This window comes from Hibiscus syriacus, unplaced genomic scaffold (genome assembly GCF_006381635.1).
Source record: "Hibiscus syriacus cultivar Baekdansim isolate YM2019G1 unplaced genomic scaffold, ASM638163v2 tig00113721_pilon, whole genome shotgun sequence".
Lineage (NCBI taxonomy): Eukaryota > Viridiplantae > Streptophyta > Magnoliopsida > Malvales > Malvaceae > Hibiscus > Hibiscus syriacus.
Window position 1 is genome coordinate 1,074,473 of NW_024063468.1, and position 17,214 is coordinate 1,091,686.

General features: G+C 35.0%; 2 protein-coding genes and 1 long non-coding RNA gene across 3 annotated transcripts; all 3 read left to right on the forward strand.

Moving 5' to 3' along the window:
- Window positions 1-606: 606 nt before the first annotated feature.
- LOC120186845 (remorin 1.4-like) lies at window positions 607-1,553 on the forward strand. Its single transcript, XM_039190677.1, has 4 exons — window positions 607-893; window positions 967-1,054; window positions 1,133-1,214; window positions 1,282-1,553. The coding sequence occupies exons 1-4, from the start codon at window positions 800-802 to the stop codon at window positions 1,480-1,482; spliced, it is 465 nt and encodes a 154-aa protein (XP_039046608.1). The 5' UTR covers window positions 607-799; the 3' UTR covers window positions 1,483-1,553.
- Window positions 1,554-1,945: 392 nt separating this feature from the next.
- On the forward strand, window positions 1,946-10,912 carry LOC120186869. The gene is made up of 3 exons (XR_005522244.1): window positions 1,946-2,165; window positions 10,293-10,364; window positions 10,471-10,912. It is a non-coding gene; the product is annotated as an uncharacterized LOC120186869 (long non-coding RNA).
- Window positions 10,913-11,727: 815 nt separating this feature from the next.
- On the forward strand, window positions 11,728-16,257 carry LOC120186905 (probable DEAD-box ATP-dependent RNA helicase 48). The gene is made up of 10 exons (XM_039190734.1): window positions 11,728-12,900; window positions 12,997-13,103; window positions 13,675-13,730; window positions 13,813-14,037; window positions 14,158-14,364; window positions 14,449-14,535; window positions 14,639-14,734; window positions 14,805-15,020; window positions 15,298-15,480; window positions 15,878-16,257. Exons 1-10 carry the CDS (start codon window positions 11,801-11,803, stop codon window positions 16,106-16,108), a joined length of 2,508 nt encoding a protein of 835 aa, XP_039046665.1. The 5' UTR covers window positions 11,728-11,800; the 3' UTR covers window positions 16,109-16,257.
- Window positions 16,258-17,214: the final 957 nt, after the last annotated feature.

The following is a 17,214-nucleotide window of genomic DNA, read 5'->3' on the forward strand; positions in this document are numbered from 1 at the left end:
GAGTTGAACTTTACCTTGCTGACTATAATATGATAAAATCTAATATCAGAATCTCAAACGACTATCACATCTCAATCGTTATGATAACACTCAGCTAAGACAACCATCATTTTTTTTAAATAAAAAGGATGAATTTGGAACATAATAAATAGTGAGTGACTATTTTGTAACTTTTGATAGTTGATGGACACAAAACAACTATAACCATTTTATAACTTTTAATAGTCGAGAGACTTAATAAAATAATATCATAGTTAGGAGACTATTTTTGTATTTTATCTTATTTCTAATTATTTATTAACAGCACGAACATAGTGATCTTGATGGTAAATGAATTATTATTATTTGATGTCTTGGGTTCGAGCACTAGGAATGTCAGAGATATGGACGTTTGATGTCAAATTGTTAAGAGTTATCTTTGAACACATGCTACCTTGTATTATCTAAAATTAATAATATATATATATATATATAACTATTTATTAGCATGATGCATTAAATAAATATGAAAAAAAATCCTAAATTATCGTGTGATGCTATCTTTGCTTTAAGAAAGCTACTTTTATATAGTATAATAAAATTTATAAAGAAAAGACCCCACTTCTATATGTAACCTACCACAACAACCATGGTAGTTTCCAGCTGACATTTCCAAGAGTTTCTTTCTTCTCCATCTGTTTCTCTGTTGGTGTTTTTTTTTTTCTGTTTCTTAAAATTTCTGTAGAATTTTACCCAGATTTGTGACTTTTCTGGTGTCATTATCGGTGGATTATCTGTGGCTAAGTTAAACGAATACGTTATGGGAGAGGAGGAAGCCACTGAACCCAAGGAGATGCAACAGCCTGTTAAACAAGACATGGAGGATCATGGACCATCACCCCATATCCATGAAAGTATGATTTCTCTCTGTTCATAGACAATTTGAATTATTCCAATGATATGAGATTATCAGGTCATTGTTTCCAGATTCTGCGCTTGCAAGAGTTGAGGCTGAAAAAAGACTAGCTTTAGTCAAAGCATGGGAGGAAAATGAAAAGGCAAAAGTAGACAACAAGTAAGCAACAGTCATCTCTAATTTCTGTACAAAATCCTTGTTTTAAGCAATTTAGAATTCTGGGAAATGTTGAATCAGGGCACACAAGAAGATATCTGCTATTGGATCATGGGAGAATACCAAGAAAGCTGACGTAGAAGCACAGCTAAGGAGCTTCGAGGTAACCATTGAACAATTTGAACTAGCTTAAGATTACTGAATTTGACCAAGGGCTTGATTTTTTATAGGAAAAACTGGAGAAAAAGAGGGCAGAGTATGCTGAGAGAATGAAGAACAAAGCGGCTGAACTCCATATGGAAGCAGAAGAGAAAAGAGCGATGATCGAAGCCGAGAAAGGCGAAGAGTTTCTCAAGATAGAGGAGACAGCAGCCAAATATCGTTCAACTGGATATATACCGAAGAAATTTCTTGCATGTTTCAGCAGTTGACATCTTTAGTTGGAGATTTTTTTCCCTGGAATTTGGTTTTTCTTTGCTTCTGTTGGCTTGTAAGTCGGACATTCCAATATTGGTGTTCATCATTTTCTGTGTGTGTATTCATGTGAAATCCATTAATTCTATTTCCGTATATCATTAATGTTAGTGTTTTCCCTATTTGAAGATCACATCCAGAACTTTTGTTGGAACAGCTGAAGTAAACTTATATGTATCATGCTGCCATATACAGAGTAGATACATATTTGATAAGACTGTAAGCTTATATTTAATATGTGGATCATCATTGGGGAATTTGGTCAGGAAGTGACTGCATCTCTATCATTCGACGTAAAATGTAGCCATGTTCTTAGAACAATAAAGTTGTAGATTGTTTCCGGTATCGCCTTTTTTGACGTCTCTTTAGAAGAGAAGTTTTTGTAGTCCGGGTCTGGCAACAGTGTCATGCGCATTTTTGCTCCTTTTTGTTGCTCTTCCTTATGAACATATGCTTCCTTAGCATGAAGCCACAACATCTGTGTCTCTGAGATTATACGCCCTTTAATGTTTTCTTTTTCTCACTCGAATTATGATTTAATTGTACTAAATAGGTTGAAGGTGTTCCTGCTCTGATTCACCAGACTGAAGTATCATAGAATGCCACCTTGGATCCTTAGTCATATTTCAAAACCGGTCAGGTATTTGAGTATACCTGTAACATCCGCAATACCGGGTTAGTGACCAAATTGTAAAGTTTCAGAATTTGGTGACTAAAGTAGAAGAATGAAAGAATTCAATGATTATTTGAATATATATTGAAGGTTATTTGGTAATTATTAAAGGAAATTAAGGGTATTATGGTCATTTGACCAGAAAGATTTTTTATAATTTTTTTAAGGGTAATAAGCACGTATGAAGAAGAGTCCAGAGCATTCTTCAGTCTTCTTCTTCCTCCTCTCCACCGTGAAGCTTGGTATAAGGTAAGTGAGTCTTTAGTTGGTTAATTCTTTCGTTTTAAAGCTTGTTTTGATTCTTGGGATATTAAGAAAGATTAAGGAAAGCTTTAGGGGGCTTAAACCTCAAAGATTAACAAGTTATGAGAAATTAAGAAAAATGAGTTTTTAAGTGAATTTTTGATATGGAAGGAGTTAATAGATTGTGAAGTTGAATTTGACTTGTCAAGGATTAAATTAAGAGGTAGGAAGTGTTAGAATTGGAATTAGAACACATTGGAAATTTGGTATGATTTTTGAATCTTATATGGAAGATAGAATTTGAGGTTTAAGATGAAATAAATGAATATAGATTGGTTTAAGTATGTGTACTAGAGTTAAGGATGAAAAGGGGATGATATATGAAGTGTTTGAGAGGAAATGAAGTAATTTTCGGGTTGAAAATATGATTTCTGGGCAAGGGGAATCGGTACCCATTCAAGGGGAACCGATACCCCTTCAAACGAACAAGAATTTCCAGTATGTCATAGGGGAACCGATACCCCCATGGGGGGGGAACCGATTCCCCCTAAAGGAAAATTGGGGATATGGATTTAATAAGTTCGTTTAAATTGATAGTATCCAATTACAAGGTGTAAGTATCTAATGATGGTCTCGAAATGTACATTTATGTAGATTCTACGCATAAAGCAATTCCGGAACGTTTAGCAAGTAAGATCGATCAAGGGAAAGATAAGAGATTGGAATTGGCTAGTGAGGCCAGGTGAGTGCATATTAGTTAGTTTATGGTGCTAAATGGAAACAAGACTTGCGACAAGTCTATTTCCTATGTTGGAATGCATGAATATATGATTATACGTATATGAATGACATGAATTGTATGTATGCATGAATATATGTGTTGACATGCTTTTGAATGTAATGTTATGAGAAGTATGTGCTATATAAGGTATATATATATACATATGTGAAACTGAACTATGTGACTGCATGAGAAAGATATGAGCCATATGACATGATATAGGTGAACATGAGAAAGCAAAGTATGAGATATAAACTATGTGATCATAGTAAAATAATTATATTTTTATATGATAAGTGAAATAAACTGGATAATATTGATCTATAGGATGAAGTGAAAATAGTACACCAACTAGGGGATTTGAACATAAATGATAAGATGAACGTATAAGATTCATAGGTTTAAATAAAACTATAACACATGGGTTGAATGATAGAAATTTGTGAAGTTATATGAGAAGATTATAAGAGCTATAAGAAATTGAATTAAGTAACAGATTAGATTATATATAGAAATAATAAAAGTGAGATATGTTTATAAGTCTGCCCTAGATGAATACGAAATATAAGAGTGTTATATGATTTATATTAGGATAATCTTGAGGATATATATATATAGATAGATATGAAATGAAATGAAATGAGTTATATGAATACCCAATTATGTGATGAAATGGTGAATTACCTGAACATGTGAATATATATGTTTAAGAGAAGGCATACGATTAAGATATAAGCAATGTGACTATAAGTATATGTGCTTTAAGTGATATGACTTATAAGTATTTCTATTATAATGTTACATGATATGTTATGTATGTTAAAGGAATTATGTGATGGCATAAGAATTGATAGGAAATATATATGTGAAAACAAGTATATGATACGAGACAAAACTTATGACTATAAGCTACGTGAAAGTGTTCTAGGTGTTTCGATATATTATATGAAGTATATGATTTTAGGTGAACAAGATATGATAAGTATGTTTATATGAATAAAGGTGATTGGATGAGAAATGATAGAAATTATAGGAAAACATGACATATGTGACATGTGAATTATATGGAAATGATCTACGGGTAAGTGAACTACGTGACTATGTGATCATATGAAAAGAAGCTATGTGATACGTGATATGTGAAAGTGAATTACAAGTTATGTGTATATTTGAAATGAAATAAATGATAACGCCCATGTTATGTGTCATGAGAGCTAGGGGTATAGTTGGCATGCCAAGAGTCGAGGGTTTATTCGGTTCTTTAGGACATATGTATATCCTTTGGAACCTGTGTGAAGTCTTGAAAGACACATACTTGATCCATAGTATATGATTCTTAAGGAATTCTACGTGGTCCTTATGGACATCATTCTACGGGCACTACGGTGCAATTCTACGGGCACTTCGGTGCAATTCTACGGGCACTTCGGTGCATTTATACGAGCTGTGGTGACAGCATAGTGCACAACCTCTATAGACTCACATATCGATAGTTCTCACATATGTACATGGGCTAATCCAGAGATATGAACAAATATAAGTTAGTGGTATGATAAATGCTATAGAAATGATATGATATTGTGTGTGTATAGTGTTTGATTGAAATAGTATGTGATTATATGATAAACTGTTAATGATGAATTATGTGTATGCATGTATTTACTGCAATTATTCTGATATGATTTTATACGATATGAAAAATGCATGAACTTGCTGTAACATGATAGAACAAACCATGCATGTATCAATAGGTTTTAAAGTGCATTATAAGTGGTTATGCCTCACTAAGTCTTCGACTTAGCGTGTGATTGTTTCACACGTAGGTTTCGAGAAGAGTAAGGAGTGATGCGGAGCAAGACATGTCAGTTTTCCTTACCAAAAGATCAGATCAGAAATATTTGATAAAGTATGTTTTTGGTTATGTATAAAGTGTTGGCATGTAATAAGTCATTAAGTACGAGCACTCTGATAAAGTCTGTATTTTGTTTTAAATAAAGTTTTAAATTTCCCGGGATTTTTCTGAAGAGTCAAGGTTTGAAAAGTCAATGTGACACTTCGGACTCGTATTCGGGTCGGATACGGGTTGGGGGTGTTACATTTAATGGTATCAGAGCTATGGTTTAGCCGATTCTCGGCATAAACCGAAGTCCAAAAGGTCATAAAAGGTGTACATGCCAACATAGATTGAAAATTTTCTGATATGATAGTGTAAGGAATACGTTGTCTTGCTAATAAAATAAGAATAGTTTAACACAGTAGAAATCCGATCGTGATAATTTCGAAGTAAGTGAAAGGTGATATTCCTGATTGTGATAGCTATTCACTTGCCCTGGCCAGGCAGGATGAAGAGCGGACACCTCAGGAAATGCCTAGTAAGATCAAAAGTTGATTTCAGAAAGCTGAAATCATATCTGATTAATGATAGAAAATTTTCATCGTTTGGAATCGGAAAAACGATGTAGAGTAGTTTTGCTATTATGTGAATAAGATAGAATATGGTGACGGGTGTCACCATAAGAATGTTAAAGAGATCTAATGACGTGATGATTACGTATAGAAGAACTCAAGGATAAGTGCATCAGTGACAAGTGTATAAGATGTATATGTCAGAGCTTATGAGTTCGAAATGAAGGAATAACATTGTGTATAAGCCAGAGCGTTTATATGATAAGGATTTGCAGTTAAGACGGAAAAGTTAGCGTTGGCTAACTAGAGTATGCGATAAAAATGTACTGGAATTATAAGATTATAAGATATTGTCTGGATATGATAACCAGATCTGCAATGGATCTGGATACAGTTGCATATTTGGATCATAATAATGAGGTATAGTAAAGGAAAAGGAAGTAAGAATTTGTATATTTAAGTAAAGCTGAGGATTGATAAGAAGAGTTTGAGAATGTGTATATCGATGATCAAATTATAAGACACAGGAAGTCAGAATGTTGAGTTTGAGCAAAAGAAATTTCAGGATGTAAGAGAATAGAGGTGAAATTGATAAGTTGAGTAAGTGAATTTTTAAGATAATTTCGATTTGACAGGATGTATGTGTTTGGTTGATTAGGGTTTGTACCCTAGATTGAACATATATTATTGACTAGCTGTCAGAGTAAAAGGGATAGAATAATAGGATTGAAGGAAAGATAAAGTTGAGTTAATTGATTATGATGTGAATTTGAATATGGTTGTATATTCTGAGCAGATAGCTATGATGTAGAAACTGAGATAAGTGTTTGCATGGAATCTTCAGGAAGAAAAATACAAGTATAAGAATGATAAAGAATGAAATTATGTATAAGAAATGGGTTATTAAAGTAATGAGGATGAAATGAAGATTGGTACATAAAGATGAGTATAAGTAATAAGACAAGAGTATGTGAACATGAAAGGAAATATATGATTAATGTATAAGGAATAAGGAATAAAGAAATGGAAGGGATTGATTTAAAGGATCAGATACGATTACTATGGAAGTACATAGGACAATTTTTGATATAGACACATTGAAAAAGATTTAAAGTTGTATTTTGGTCAAATGATGACGAAATACAAGTTTGGTATGGTTATAAGGTAATTAAAGTTTGATAAAGAATTTGATTGATTAAGGATTTTGAGTGATAAGAACTGATGCTATTGGTTATAGGATAAGTAACATGATAAAGATGTATAAAGGAAAAAGGTAGTTGAAGAACTAAGAGAAAGAAGGATTAAGTAAAAGAAGTAACATAAGAACATTAGAAGATATGTTCTTACTAAGTTGTTTAGTGAAAATTCGAGGACGAATTTTTTTAAAAGGAGGGGAGATTTGTAACATCCGCAATACCGGGTTAGTGACCAAATTGTAAAGTTTCAGAATTTGGTGACTAAAGTAGAAGAATGAAAGAATTCAATGATTATTTGAATATATATTGAAGGTTATTTGGTAATTATTAAAGGAAATTAAGGGTATTATGGTCATTTGACCAGAAAGATTTTTTATAATTTTTTTAAGGGTAATAAGCACGTATGAAGAAGAGTTCAGAGCATTCTTCAGTCTTCTTCTTCCTCCTCTCCACCGTGAAGCTTGGTATAAGGTAAGTGAGTCTTTAGTTGGTTAATTCTTTCGTTTTAAAGCTTGTTTTGATTCTTGGGATATTAAGAAAGATTAAGGAAAGCTTTAGGGGGCTTAAACCTCAAAGATTAACAAGTTATGAGAAATTAAGAAAAATGAGTTTTTAAGTGAATTTTTGATATGGAAGGAGTTAATAGATTGTGAAGTTGAATTTGACTTGTCAAGGATTAAATTAAGAGGTAGGAAGTGTTAGAATTGGAATTAGAACATTGGAAATTTGGTATGATTTTTGAATCTTATATGGAAGATAGAATTTTGAGGTTTAAGATGAAATAAATGAATATAGATTGGTTTAAGTATGTGTACTAGAGTTAAGGATGAAAAGGGGATGATATGAAGTGTTTGAGAGGAAATGAAGTAATTTTCGGGTTGAAAATATGATTTCTGGGCAAGGGGAATCGGTACCCATTCAAGGGGAACCGATACCCCTTCAAACGAACAAGAATTTCCAGTATGTCATAGGGGAACCGATACCCCCATGGGGGGGGAACCGATTCCCCTAAAGGAAAATTGGGGATATGGATTTAATAAGTTCGTTTAAATTGATAGTATCCAATTACAAGGTGTAAGTATCTAATGATGGTCTCGAAATGTACATTTATGTAGATTCTACGCATAAAGCAATTCCGGAACGTTTAGCAAGTAAGATCGATCAAGGGAAAGATAAGAGATTGGAATTGGCTAGTGAGGCCAGGTGAGTGCATATTAGTTAGTTTATGGTGCTAAATGGAAACAAGACTTGCGACAAGTCTATTTCCTATGTTGGAATGCATGAATATATGATTATACGTATATGAATGACATGAATTGTATGTATGCATGAATATATGTTTGACATGCTTTTGAATGTAATGTTATGAGAAGTATGTGCTATATAAGGTATATATATACATATGTGAAACTGAACTATGTGACTGCATGAGAAAGATATGAGCCATATGACATGATATAGGTGAACATGAGAAAGCAAAGTATGAGATATAAACTATGTGATCATAGTAAAATATAATTATATTTTTATATGATAAGTGAAATAAACTGGATAATATTGATCTATAGGATGAAGTGAAAATAGTACACCAACTAGGGGATTTGAACATAAATGATAAGATGAACGTATAAGATAAGCTAGATGGGAAAGATTCATAGGTTTAAATAAAACTATAACACATGGGTTGAATGATAGAAATTTGTGAAGTTATATGAGAAGATTATAAGAGCTATAAGAAATTGAATTAAGTAACAGATTAGATTATATATAGAAATAATAAAAGTGAGATATGTTTATAAGTCTGCCCTAGATGAATACGAAATATAAGAGTGTTATATGATTTATATTAGGATAATCTTGAGGATATATATATATAGATAGATATGAAATGAAATGAAATGAGTTATATGAATACCCAATTATGTGATGAAATGGTGAATTACCTGAACATGTGAATATATATGTTTAAGAGAAGGCATACGATTAAGATATAAGCAATGTGACTATAAGTATATGTGCTTTAAGTGATATGACTTATAAGTATTTCTATTATAATGTTACATGATATGTTATGTATGTTAAAGGAATTATGTGATGGCATAAGAATTGATAGGAATATATATGTGAAAACAAGTATATACGAGACAAAACTTATGACTATAAGCTACGTGAAAGTGTTCTAGGTGTTTCGATATATTATATGAAGTATATGATTTTAGGTGAACAAGATATGATAAGTATGTTTATATGAATAAAGGTGATTGGATGAGAAATGATAGAAATTATAGGAAAACATGACATATGTGACATGTGAATATATGGAAATGATCTACGGGTAAGTGAACTACGTGACTATGTGATCATATGAAAAGAAGCTATGTGATACGTGATATGTGAAAGTGAATTACAAGTTTATGTGTATATTGAAATGAAATAAATGATAACGCCCATGTTATGTGTCATGAGAGCTAGGGGTATAGTTGGCATGCCAAGAGTCGAGGGTTTATTCGGTTCTTTAGGACATATGTATATCCTTTGGAACCTGTGTGAAGTCTTGAAAGACACATACTTGATCCATAGTATATGTATATGATTCTTAAGGAATTCTACGTGGTCCTTATGGACATCATTCTACGGGCACTACGGTGCAATTCTACGGGCACTTCGGTGCAATTCTACGGGGCACTTCGGTGCATTTATACGAGCTGTGGTGACAGCATAGTGCACAACCTCTATAGACTCACATATCGATAGTTCTCACATATGTACATGGGCTAATCCAGAGATATGAACAAATATAAGTTAGTGGTATGATAAATGCTATAGAAATGATATGATATTGTGTGTATAGTGTTTGATTGAAATAGTATGTGATTATATGATAAACTGTTAATGATGAATTATGTGTATGCATGTATTTACTGCAATTATTCTGATATGATTTTATACGATATGAAAAATGCATGAACTTGCTGTAACATGATAGAACAAACCATGCATGTATCAATATAGGTTTTAAAGTGCATTATAAGTGGTTATGCCTCACTAAGTCTTCGACTTAGCGTGTGATTGTTTCACACGTAGGTTTCGAGAAGAGTAAGGAGTGATGCGGAGCAAGACAGGTCAGTTTTCCTTACCAAAAGATCAGATCAGAAATATTTGATAAAGTATGTTTTTGGTTATGTATAAAGTGTTGGCATGTAATAAGTCATTAAGTACGAGCACTCTGATAAAGTCTGTATTTTTTTTTAAATAAAGTTTTAAATTTCCCGGGATTTTTCTGAAGAGTCAAGGTTTGAAAAGTCAATGTGACACTTCGGACTCGTATTCGGGTCGGATACGGGTTGGGGGTGTTACAATACCGGTAGATTAAAACCATAGCAAACAGTCACCTATTGTTCTAAGGAATGAATGACAAATAAGCAAGACCTGGCTTGGTTGTTATTCAGATACTCTTCATGATTTCAGGTTGTCGAGGCCAAAGTTCATCAATTAGATTTCACACTGGACCGTATATTTTTATCGTTGAAGGAGATAACGGTAATCGACAAGCAACTAGGTTTCTGAATTTTAAAGTAATCTCACTTATTCGAGGCCAGTTTTCTTATATGTTGTGACCCTCCTTTTTCTTTTTTTAACATGACAGCCAGAACCACTGATTGAGGCCTTGGAGACTGTGGTTGGTGGTCATGATAACTTAGATGGAAGACTACAAGCAGCAGAAGCAGACTATGTTTGTACTTATCCTTTTTGTACTAGCATTAGGTATTACTTATTAGCAGGGCTAACACTTGCACACTGATATTAAACGTCAACAGTGGCCCAATGTTGAATCACTTATCAAAGAGTTGGAACAGATTGAGGGGGTTCAGTCAGTTTCGAAGGGCCGGTTTTTCTTGAGCCCCGGTTTAGCTAACATTCCAGGTATGATAGCTTCGACATATCAACTACACACAGTAGGCCAATGTGGGTGAATGTGAAATAGAACAATTCTCTTCAACATATTTTGCCTTTGGTTTGAGAATTCTTGCTAATTTGTGGATTATGGGTCTTGATAGACATTTGTTTGTATACATGTTAGTTTTATCTGAAAACAAAGTACAGGAGTTGTGGTTTCCATCATCTCTTAGCTCTGTCAACTGTCTAGTTACGGTTTCCATCATCTCCGAACCTTGCTGCACATCTAGTTCGTACAAGATTATACTTCTTTTATTAGTGTTTGGTTAGAAGTAGGAATTCGCATCAAATAAGACTCCTTGTGATCTGAGTTTTCTTTCTCATCAAGTAATTAACCTTATAAATAGTGAATAGCAATTAGGGTTATTTGTATCACCATCAGCACATCCCATCATGCTCCAATAGAACACAAGCGATGTATCTTCCTTTTGAAATCAATTGATACCAATTGAAGTTAATCACATGAATTATAATTTTGGGCAATGAGTGACTTTATTTTATAAATGTTTATATCAAATACTTCTTTTTTAAATATTAGAAATTATCAAACTTATTGAGCGACTTTATTGGTCCTATAGTCTCAGGTTCGAACAGTTACGTCCATAGTGTGCTCTTAATGTCTTTTTAAAGGAGAAAAAATATGTTGAATCATTAATATGTTATCGAAGGCGATGGTTAACTACTAATATAATACAAAAAAGATAATAAAACATACACTATATTACTATTTTTATTTATCGCCAAAAATATGAGAAAACATAAAGTTTTAAAGTCAAATGACGAATATTAATCATACTAATGGTACAATTATTAGGATTCAATTTACCCTAAAATAAATTAAATTGGCGGAAAGTGCATGCCACAAATGACCCTTTTGTTTGTTAGTAATTTCATTTCCGTTCTTGTTGGTAGAAGGGGAAATACAGGGGCACTGTAGTCTGTAGCGCGCAGGCAAAAAGTTGCAGTTAACCTTCATTTTAAACCCCCCAAAATTTTATCTTAAACCCTAAACCCCAACCATGTTCTCCGCGGTTCTCCTCCAACGCTCCAAAACTCTCTCGCTTCTCCGTACCCATGTTTTCACCCGAGCCATGGGAGGCGGTCCACGGACCTTCCCCGGCGGCCTCAACAAGTGGCAATGGAAGCGCCTCCACGAGAAAAAAGCGAAGGAGAAAGAGAGAAGACTCCTCGACCAAGAGAAGCAACTTTACCAAGCCAGAATCCGATCCCAAATAAGATCCAAACTAGCCGGCAAACCCGATCCTAGTCCGGATTCTACAAATTATAACCCCATGACCCCCAACGACCACATCAAAGCCCTGGCTGATCGGTTCATGAAAGAAGGAGCAGAGGACTTGTGGAACGAAAACGACGGTCCGTTGGAATCAGAGGAACAGGAAAAGGAACGGTCACGGTTAGTTGAAACGGCTAGAAATCCACGGTCAGGATTAATCCATGCACCGCTTAATATAAAGGAACTTACATCTGATGGTCGAAGAGAGAATGTGAAACCAAGTGGTGTAACTAATAGTCAATTTGTTAAGAGTAGGAGCTATTCAGTTCAGGCTGACGGGAAGTTCAAGGTGAACGAGAATGCTTTTGCTGGGATTCAATCATACTTCGGCTCAAAGGATGATTCCTTGAAGCATTTGGGGCATAATAATATTGCACAGAGAAGGTTTAGGAAGAATGAGACTTCTTCTAATCAAGATAAATCTGATTCCGTGTCAAATGATAATTCATTGAAGCGTTCTGATCCTGGTGGTAAAGGCGACAAGGCGAATTTTCAGAGTGCTCAGAAGTTTATAAAGAGTAGGAACGGTATACAGAGGAGAAGGTTTAGGAGGGATGATAGTTCGAGTGATGATGAGTGGGATTCGGATTTGGAAGACGAAGGGGAAGGAGTTGGGTACAGGAAGGATGTTAAGAAGTCAGGCAGTAGTGCATCGTTGGGAAAGTATGACGTGAAGATTGAAAGGAGAGTTCCATTGAAGGAACTTAAGATGGAGATGGATTTTTCGGAGCAAGTGGCCATGCTTAGGAAGGAGTTGGAGAAGAAGAAGTTGGCTGAAATTGAAGAGAAAATGGGGGAGGGAGAAACGATTTATAGTAAAAAAAGGCAAGCTAATATGTTGGACTACTTTAGTTATAGGTGTATATATGGTATGTTTTGGTGATTAGAAAATTGGTGAATCTTGGTTTTTTGTTTCTACAGGTTTGATGAATGTGGTATATCCCCATTGACAGTCAAGGCACTTTCTGCAGCTGGATATTTTCAAATGACTCGAGTGCAGGAGGCAACTCTTTCGGTTTGCCTTGAGGGTGTGTGTGGTTGCTCTATTGGCCATTGTGTTATTCTGTATTATATTCATGGAACTTACTCTGTTATTCCATGAATTGTTTTAAAAGCTTGCTCTGCTTTTCAATTTTACATTTGTTATAGATTTATAGTTAGTTGTTCATTCTTTCTGCATTGGTAGCCCTTAATGCAATTGATTTCATGCAGTGGGCTATTGAAATTGATGTAGAAGTTTCTAAATTGTAGAGAACATACCAGATTCTGGAAGCTCAATCTATGACATGAGGTATTATAGTTAGTAGATCTGTAGAAGATGCATGATTAGGTCTTATAAAAGGTAATTTGCTGAAGGCATACAAAACATAGGGATTTGAAGATAGGTAAAAAATTGTATCGGTTATGTGCCTTGCTTGAGATGTTACTGGGTTTCACATGGTCTTTTGGTATAAAAAATTCTGTGGCTAGGGTTTTTTCAATATTTCCGATACAATATTTTCTTTAACTCTGTTTCTGGTCAATATTTTCCTTTAAATATGTTCTGATTTATTTGATAAAAGTTGAACATTCTAAATGACAATCCTCGTTCTAATGCAGGCAGAGATGCTTTGGTCAAAGCTAAAACCGGCACAGGAAAGACTGCAGCTTTTCTGGTACTTTTCCAGTCCTTAGTTGTTATTGCTGAACTTGTAGTTTCTTGTTTATTCTACGAATTCTTCTTTTAAAGAAAAACAGCTTCCGGCAATTGAAACAGTTCTGAAGGCTGCTAGTAGTAATACTGTTCAGCGGGTGCCTCCGGTATTTGTTCTAATTCTTTGCCCCACAAGAGAGCTTGCAAGTCAGCTTTCTGCTGAAGCAAATGCTCTGCTGAAGTATCATAATGGCATAGGTGTTCAGACTCTAGTTGGAGGTACACGTTTCAAAGTTGATCAGAAGCGCCTCGAATTAGAACCATGTCAGGTTAGCCTGTGTTTTAGGTCTGGCAATTCTTATAGCATTATAAAATGTTTCTAGAATCTTCTGCATTCCAATATCAGTCAATTAGCCTTTTCTAATTATCTGGGTTGAAACTTTCTGCAGATAATTGTTGCAACACCTGGGAGATTGTTGGATCACGTTGAGAACAAGTCTACCTTGTCTGTGCGTTTGATGGGATTGAAAATGCTTATACTTGATGAAGCTGACCACTTATTAGACCTAGGGTTTCGGAGAGATGTTGAGAAAATTGTTGATTGTTTGCCCCGTCAAAGGCAGTCATTGTTGTTTTCTGCAACAGTTCCAAAAGAGGTTCTTTGACCTTATATTTTTTGTAGACAAGTCAGATTTCCTTGTATGAATCAACTTCGATCTAAATTCTGCTTGCTTATGCAGGTTCGTCGAATATCTCAGCTCGTTTTGAAAAGGGAACATGCTTTCATTGATACAGTGGGGCTAGGCTGTGTAGAAACTCATGAGAAGGTATAAATGGTGATAAGTTCATGCTTCTTTGTAAAATGAATTTTAGTAATCTAGGTACCGGAAGCAGTGATGTTACATGCACAATTTCCCTTGCTGATTGCAGGTTAAGCAATATCTTCTTGTTGCACCACATGAATTGCACTTTCAGATTGTTCACCAGCTTTTGAAGAAGCATATATCTCTAGAATCAGAGTACAAGGTAAAATGTTTTACCTCTTAAATTTTGGTAGTTGCGGACTTTTTTGAGATCTAACTATTATAGCACTCAGGTCATTGTTTTTTGTACGACTGGGATGGTAACATCACTGATGTATTTGCTTCTTCGAGAAACGAAAATGAATGTTAGGGAGATGCACTCCAGAAAGCCTCAAATCTATCGAACTCGCATCTCTGATGAATTTAGGGAATCTAAGAGATTAATTCTTGTTACTTCTGATGTTTCGGCTCGAGGAATGGATTATCCTGATGTAACTTTGGTTATTCAGGTACATTTGAACCTAAAACTTGAGCATTTGACTGGCTTATCATGCAATTCAAATTTTTGAAACACATGCATAAATACATTTATGTTTCACCTTCTAAGTTATATGATATTATTGGATCATGATGAGAAATCCTGTAACTGATAAGATCTCTTGCACCTTTTTAGCTTCTTCCACGGTTTAACTAGAAATTTTCTGTTTATCAAATACATATATAGTGTTGTATCCCTCTTCTTCTTTTTTTAAAGTGAAATGAAATGAATTTGTTTACTACTACCAGGTGGGAATTCCTTCAGACCGAGAGCAATATATACACCGCCTAGGAAGAACAGGACGGGAAGGCAAGGATGGAGAAGGTATCTTATTGATTGCACCATGGGAAGAGTATTTCTTGGATGAAATTAAGGACTTGCCTCTCGAGAAACTATCTTTACCGGATATGGAGGCAGATGCCAAACAAAAGGTCTGCATCTAACTTATAAAGTATTACTCTTCATCTATCATTCAGAAGTATCTTCTAAGTGGTTGGTGCCATGTTTTTGAAAGTATCTTCCATTGTGGATGTGCCTAGGAGCTATTAGGTTACCTGGACATAGGTGTGAGTGTCGGGTATGTATCCGGCGCTGGTATAGTTAGATTTTTTTAAAGTTTTCTCATGTATTTGAAGGATCCTTGGAGGTCAGTCATATCCACATATTTACGTGTCAAACATGAGAGTCTGATATGGGCTCTTAAAGAACAATGAAGAGTCCAAGTAACATAGCTAGTAGCATTAAATCCTCCTGTCTTTCCGGGATGTGTGTGTCTAATGGTTCTTTCATAACTGTCGGCTACAAAGAGTTTGTAATGCTTTGTTGCAGCTGGAGTTTTCAATGGAGAAGATTGATGGTAGTGTGAAAGAAGCAGCATATCATGCTTGGCTTGGTTATTATAACTCAATCAGAGAAATAGGGAGGGATAAAACAACGCTGGTTGAGCTGGCCAACCAGTTCTCCCATTCAATTGGCTTGCAAAGACCTCCTTCGCTCTTCAGGAAGACAGCATTAAAAATGGGTTTGAAAGATATACCTGGAATTCGAATCAGAAAATAACACTAGTTTTATGTAGGTTGTAGAGGATGAAGATTGCTTACAGATCGCCGTCACATGCAAACAGTCACGATCTGGATACTGGCACAAAGAACCTACAAGTCTATCGCCCATTCTTTTCCCCTTTTGGTACGACTTTCTTCTCACATTTGTATTTGTACTGAATAGTCATTTCTATTAAATATTTGTTTTACCAACTTAATGTGAAAATGTATCAAGTAAAAGGAAAAGGTGTGACGGAGAAAATAGGATAATTTTACCGTGTGAATCTAATTTAAGATTAAGAAATAACATGAAATAATCATAAATAAAAATATCGTAAAAAATCATAATATTTTCAATCGGGTGTAATCTAAAATCATAATATTTTCAATCGATGGTCAAATTGTCTGATTCTATTGGTTTCCGAGCTCTGGATGAGAGACTTAGCGGACTATGAATTGATTGATGTGGGGGACGGATATTTCCTGGTAAAGTTCTCATCCTTGGAAGACCTTCGCTTCGCCCTGGAGGAAGGCCCCTGGATAATTTATGGTCATTACTTAACCGTTAGAAAATGGTTTGCTGACTTCCACCCATCTACGACTACGATTGACTCCACCGCAGTTTGGGTGCGGTTCCCTGGGTTGCCCGTTCACTATTGTACTGAGAGAATATTGTTTGCTATGGGAAATTCAATCGGACGAGCCCTCAAAGTTGATCATAATACGAGCCCTCAAAGTTGATCATAATATCAGCTATTCCTACTTATAATATGATGACTACCCGCTTGCTGATTGACGTAACTGAGGAGATTGACAGGGGCAATCGGAGGTTTTTGTGGGGTGGAAATGATGTTAAACGTGGTGGTAGCATGGAATGATGTTTGTAAACCAAAACGTCTTGGGGGTCTTGGCCTCTGGAAGATGAGATATCACAACCTCGTCCTTCTACAAAAAACAGCATGGGTTAGAGCTTTTAAGTTAATCTATAAGATGGATGAGAAACAACAGCCTTTTGTCTCTGTTAATAACCAGTGTCGTTCCTCGTGGTCACACACTTGGAAAAGCCTTGTTTATGGGTTACAAAGCTTAGCTGAAGGAATGCTTCATAGGATTGGAGATGGTGAT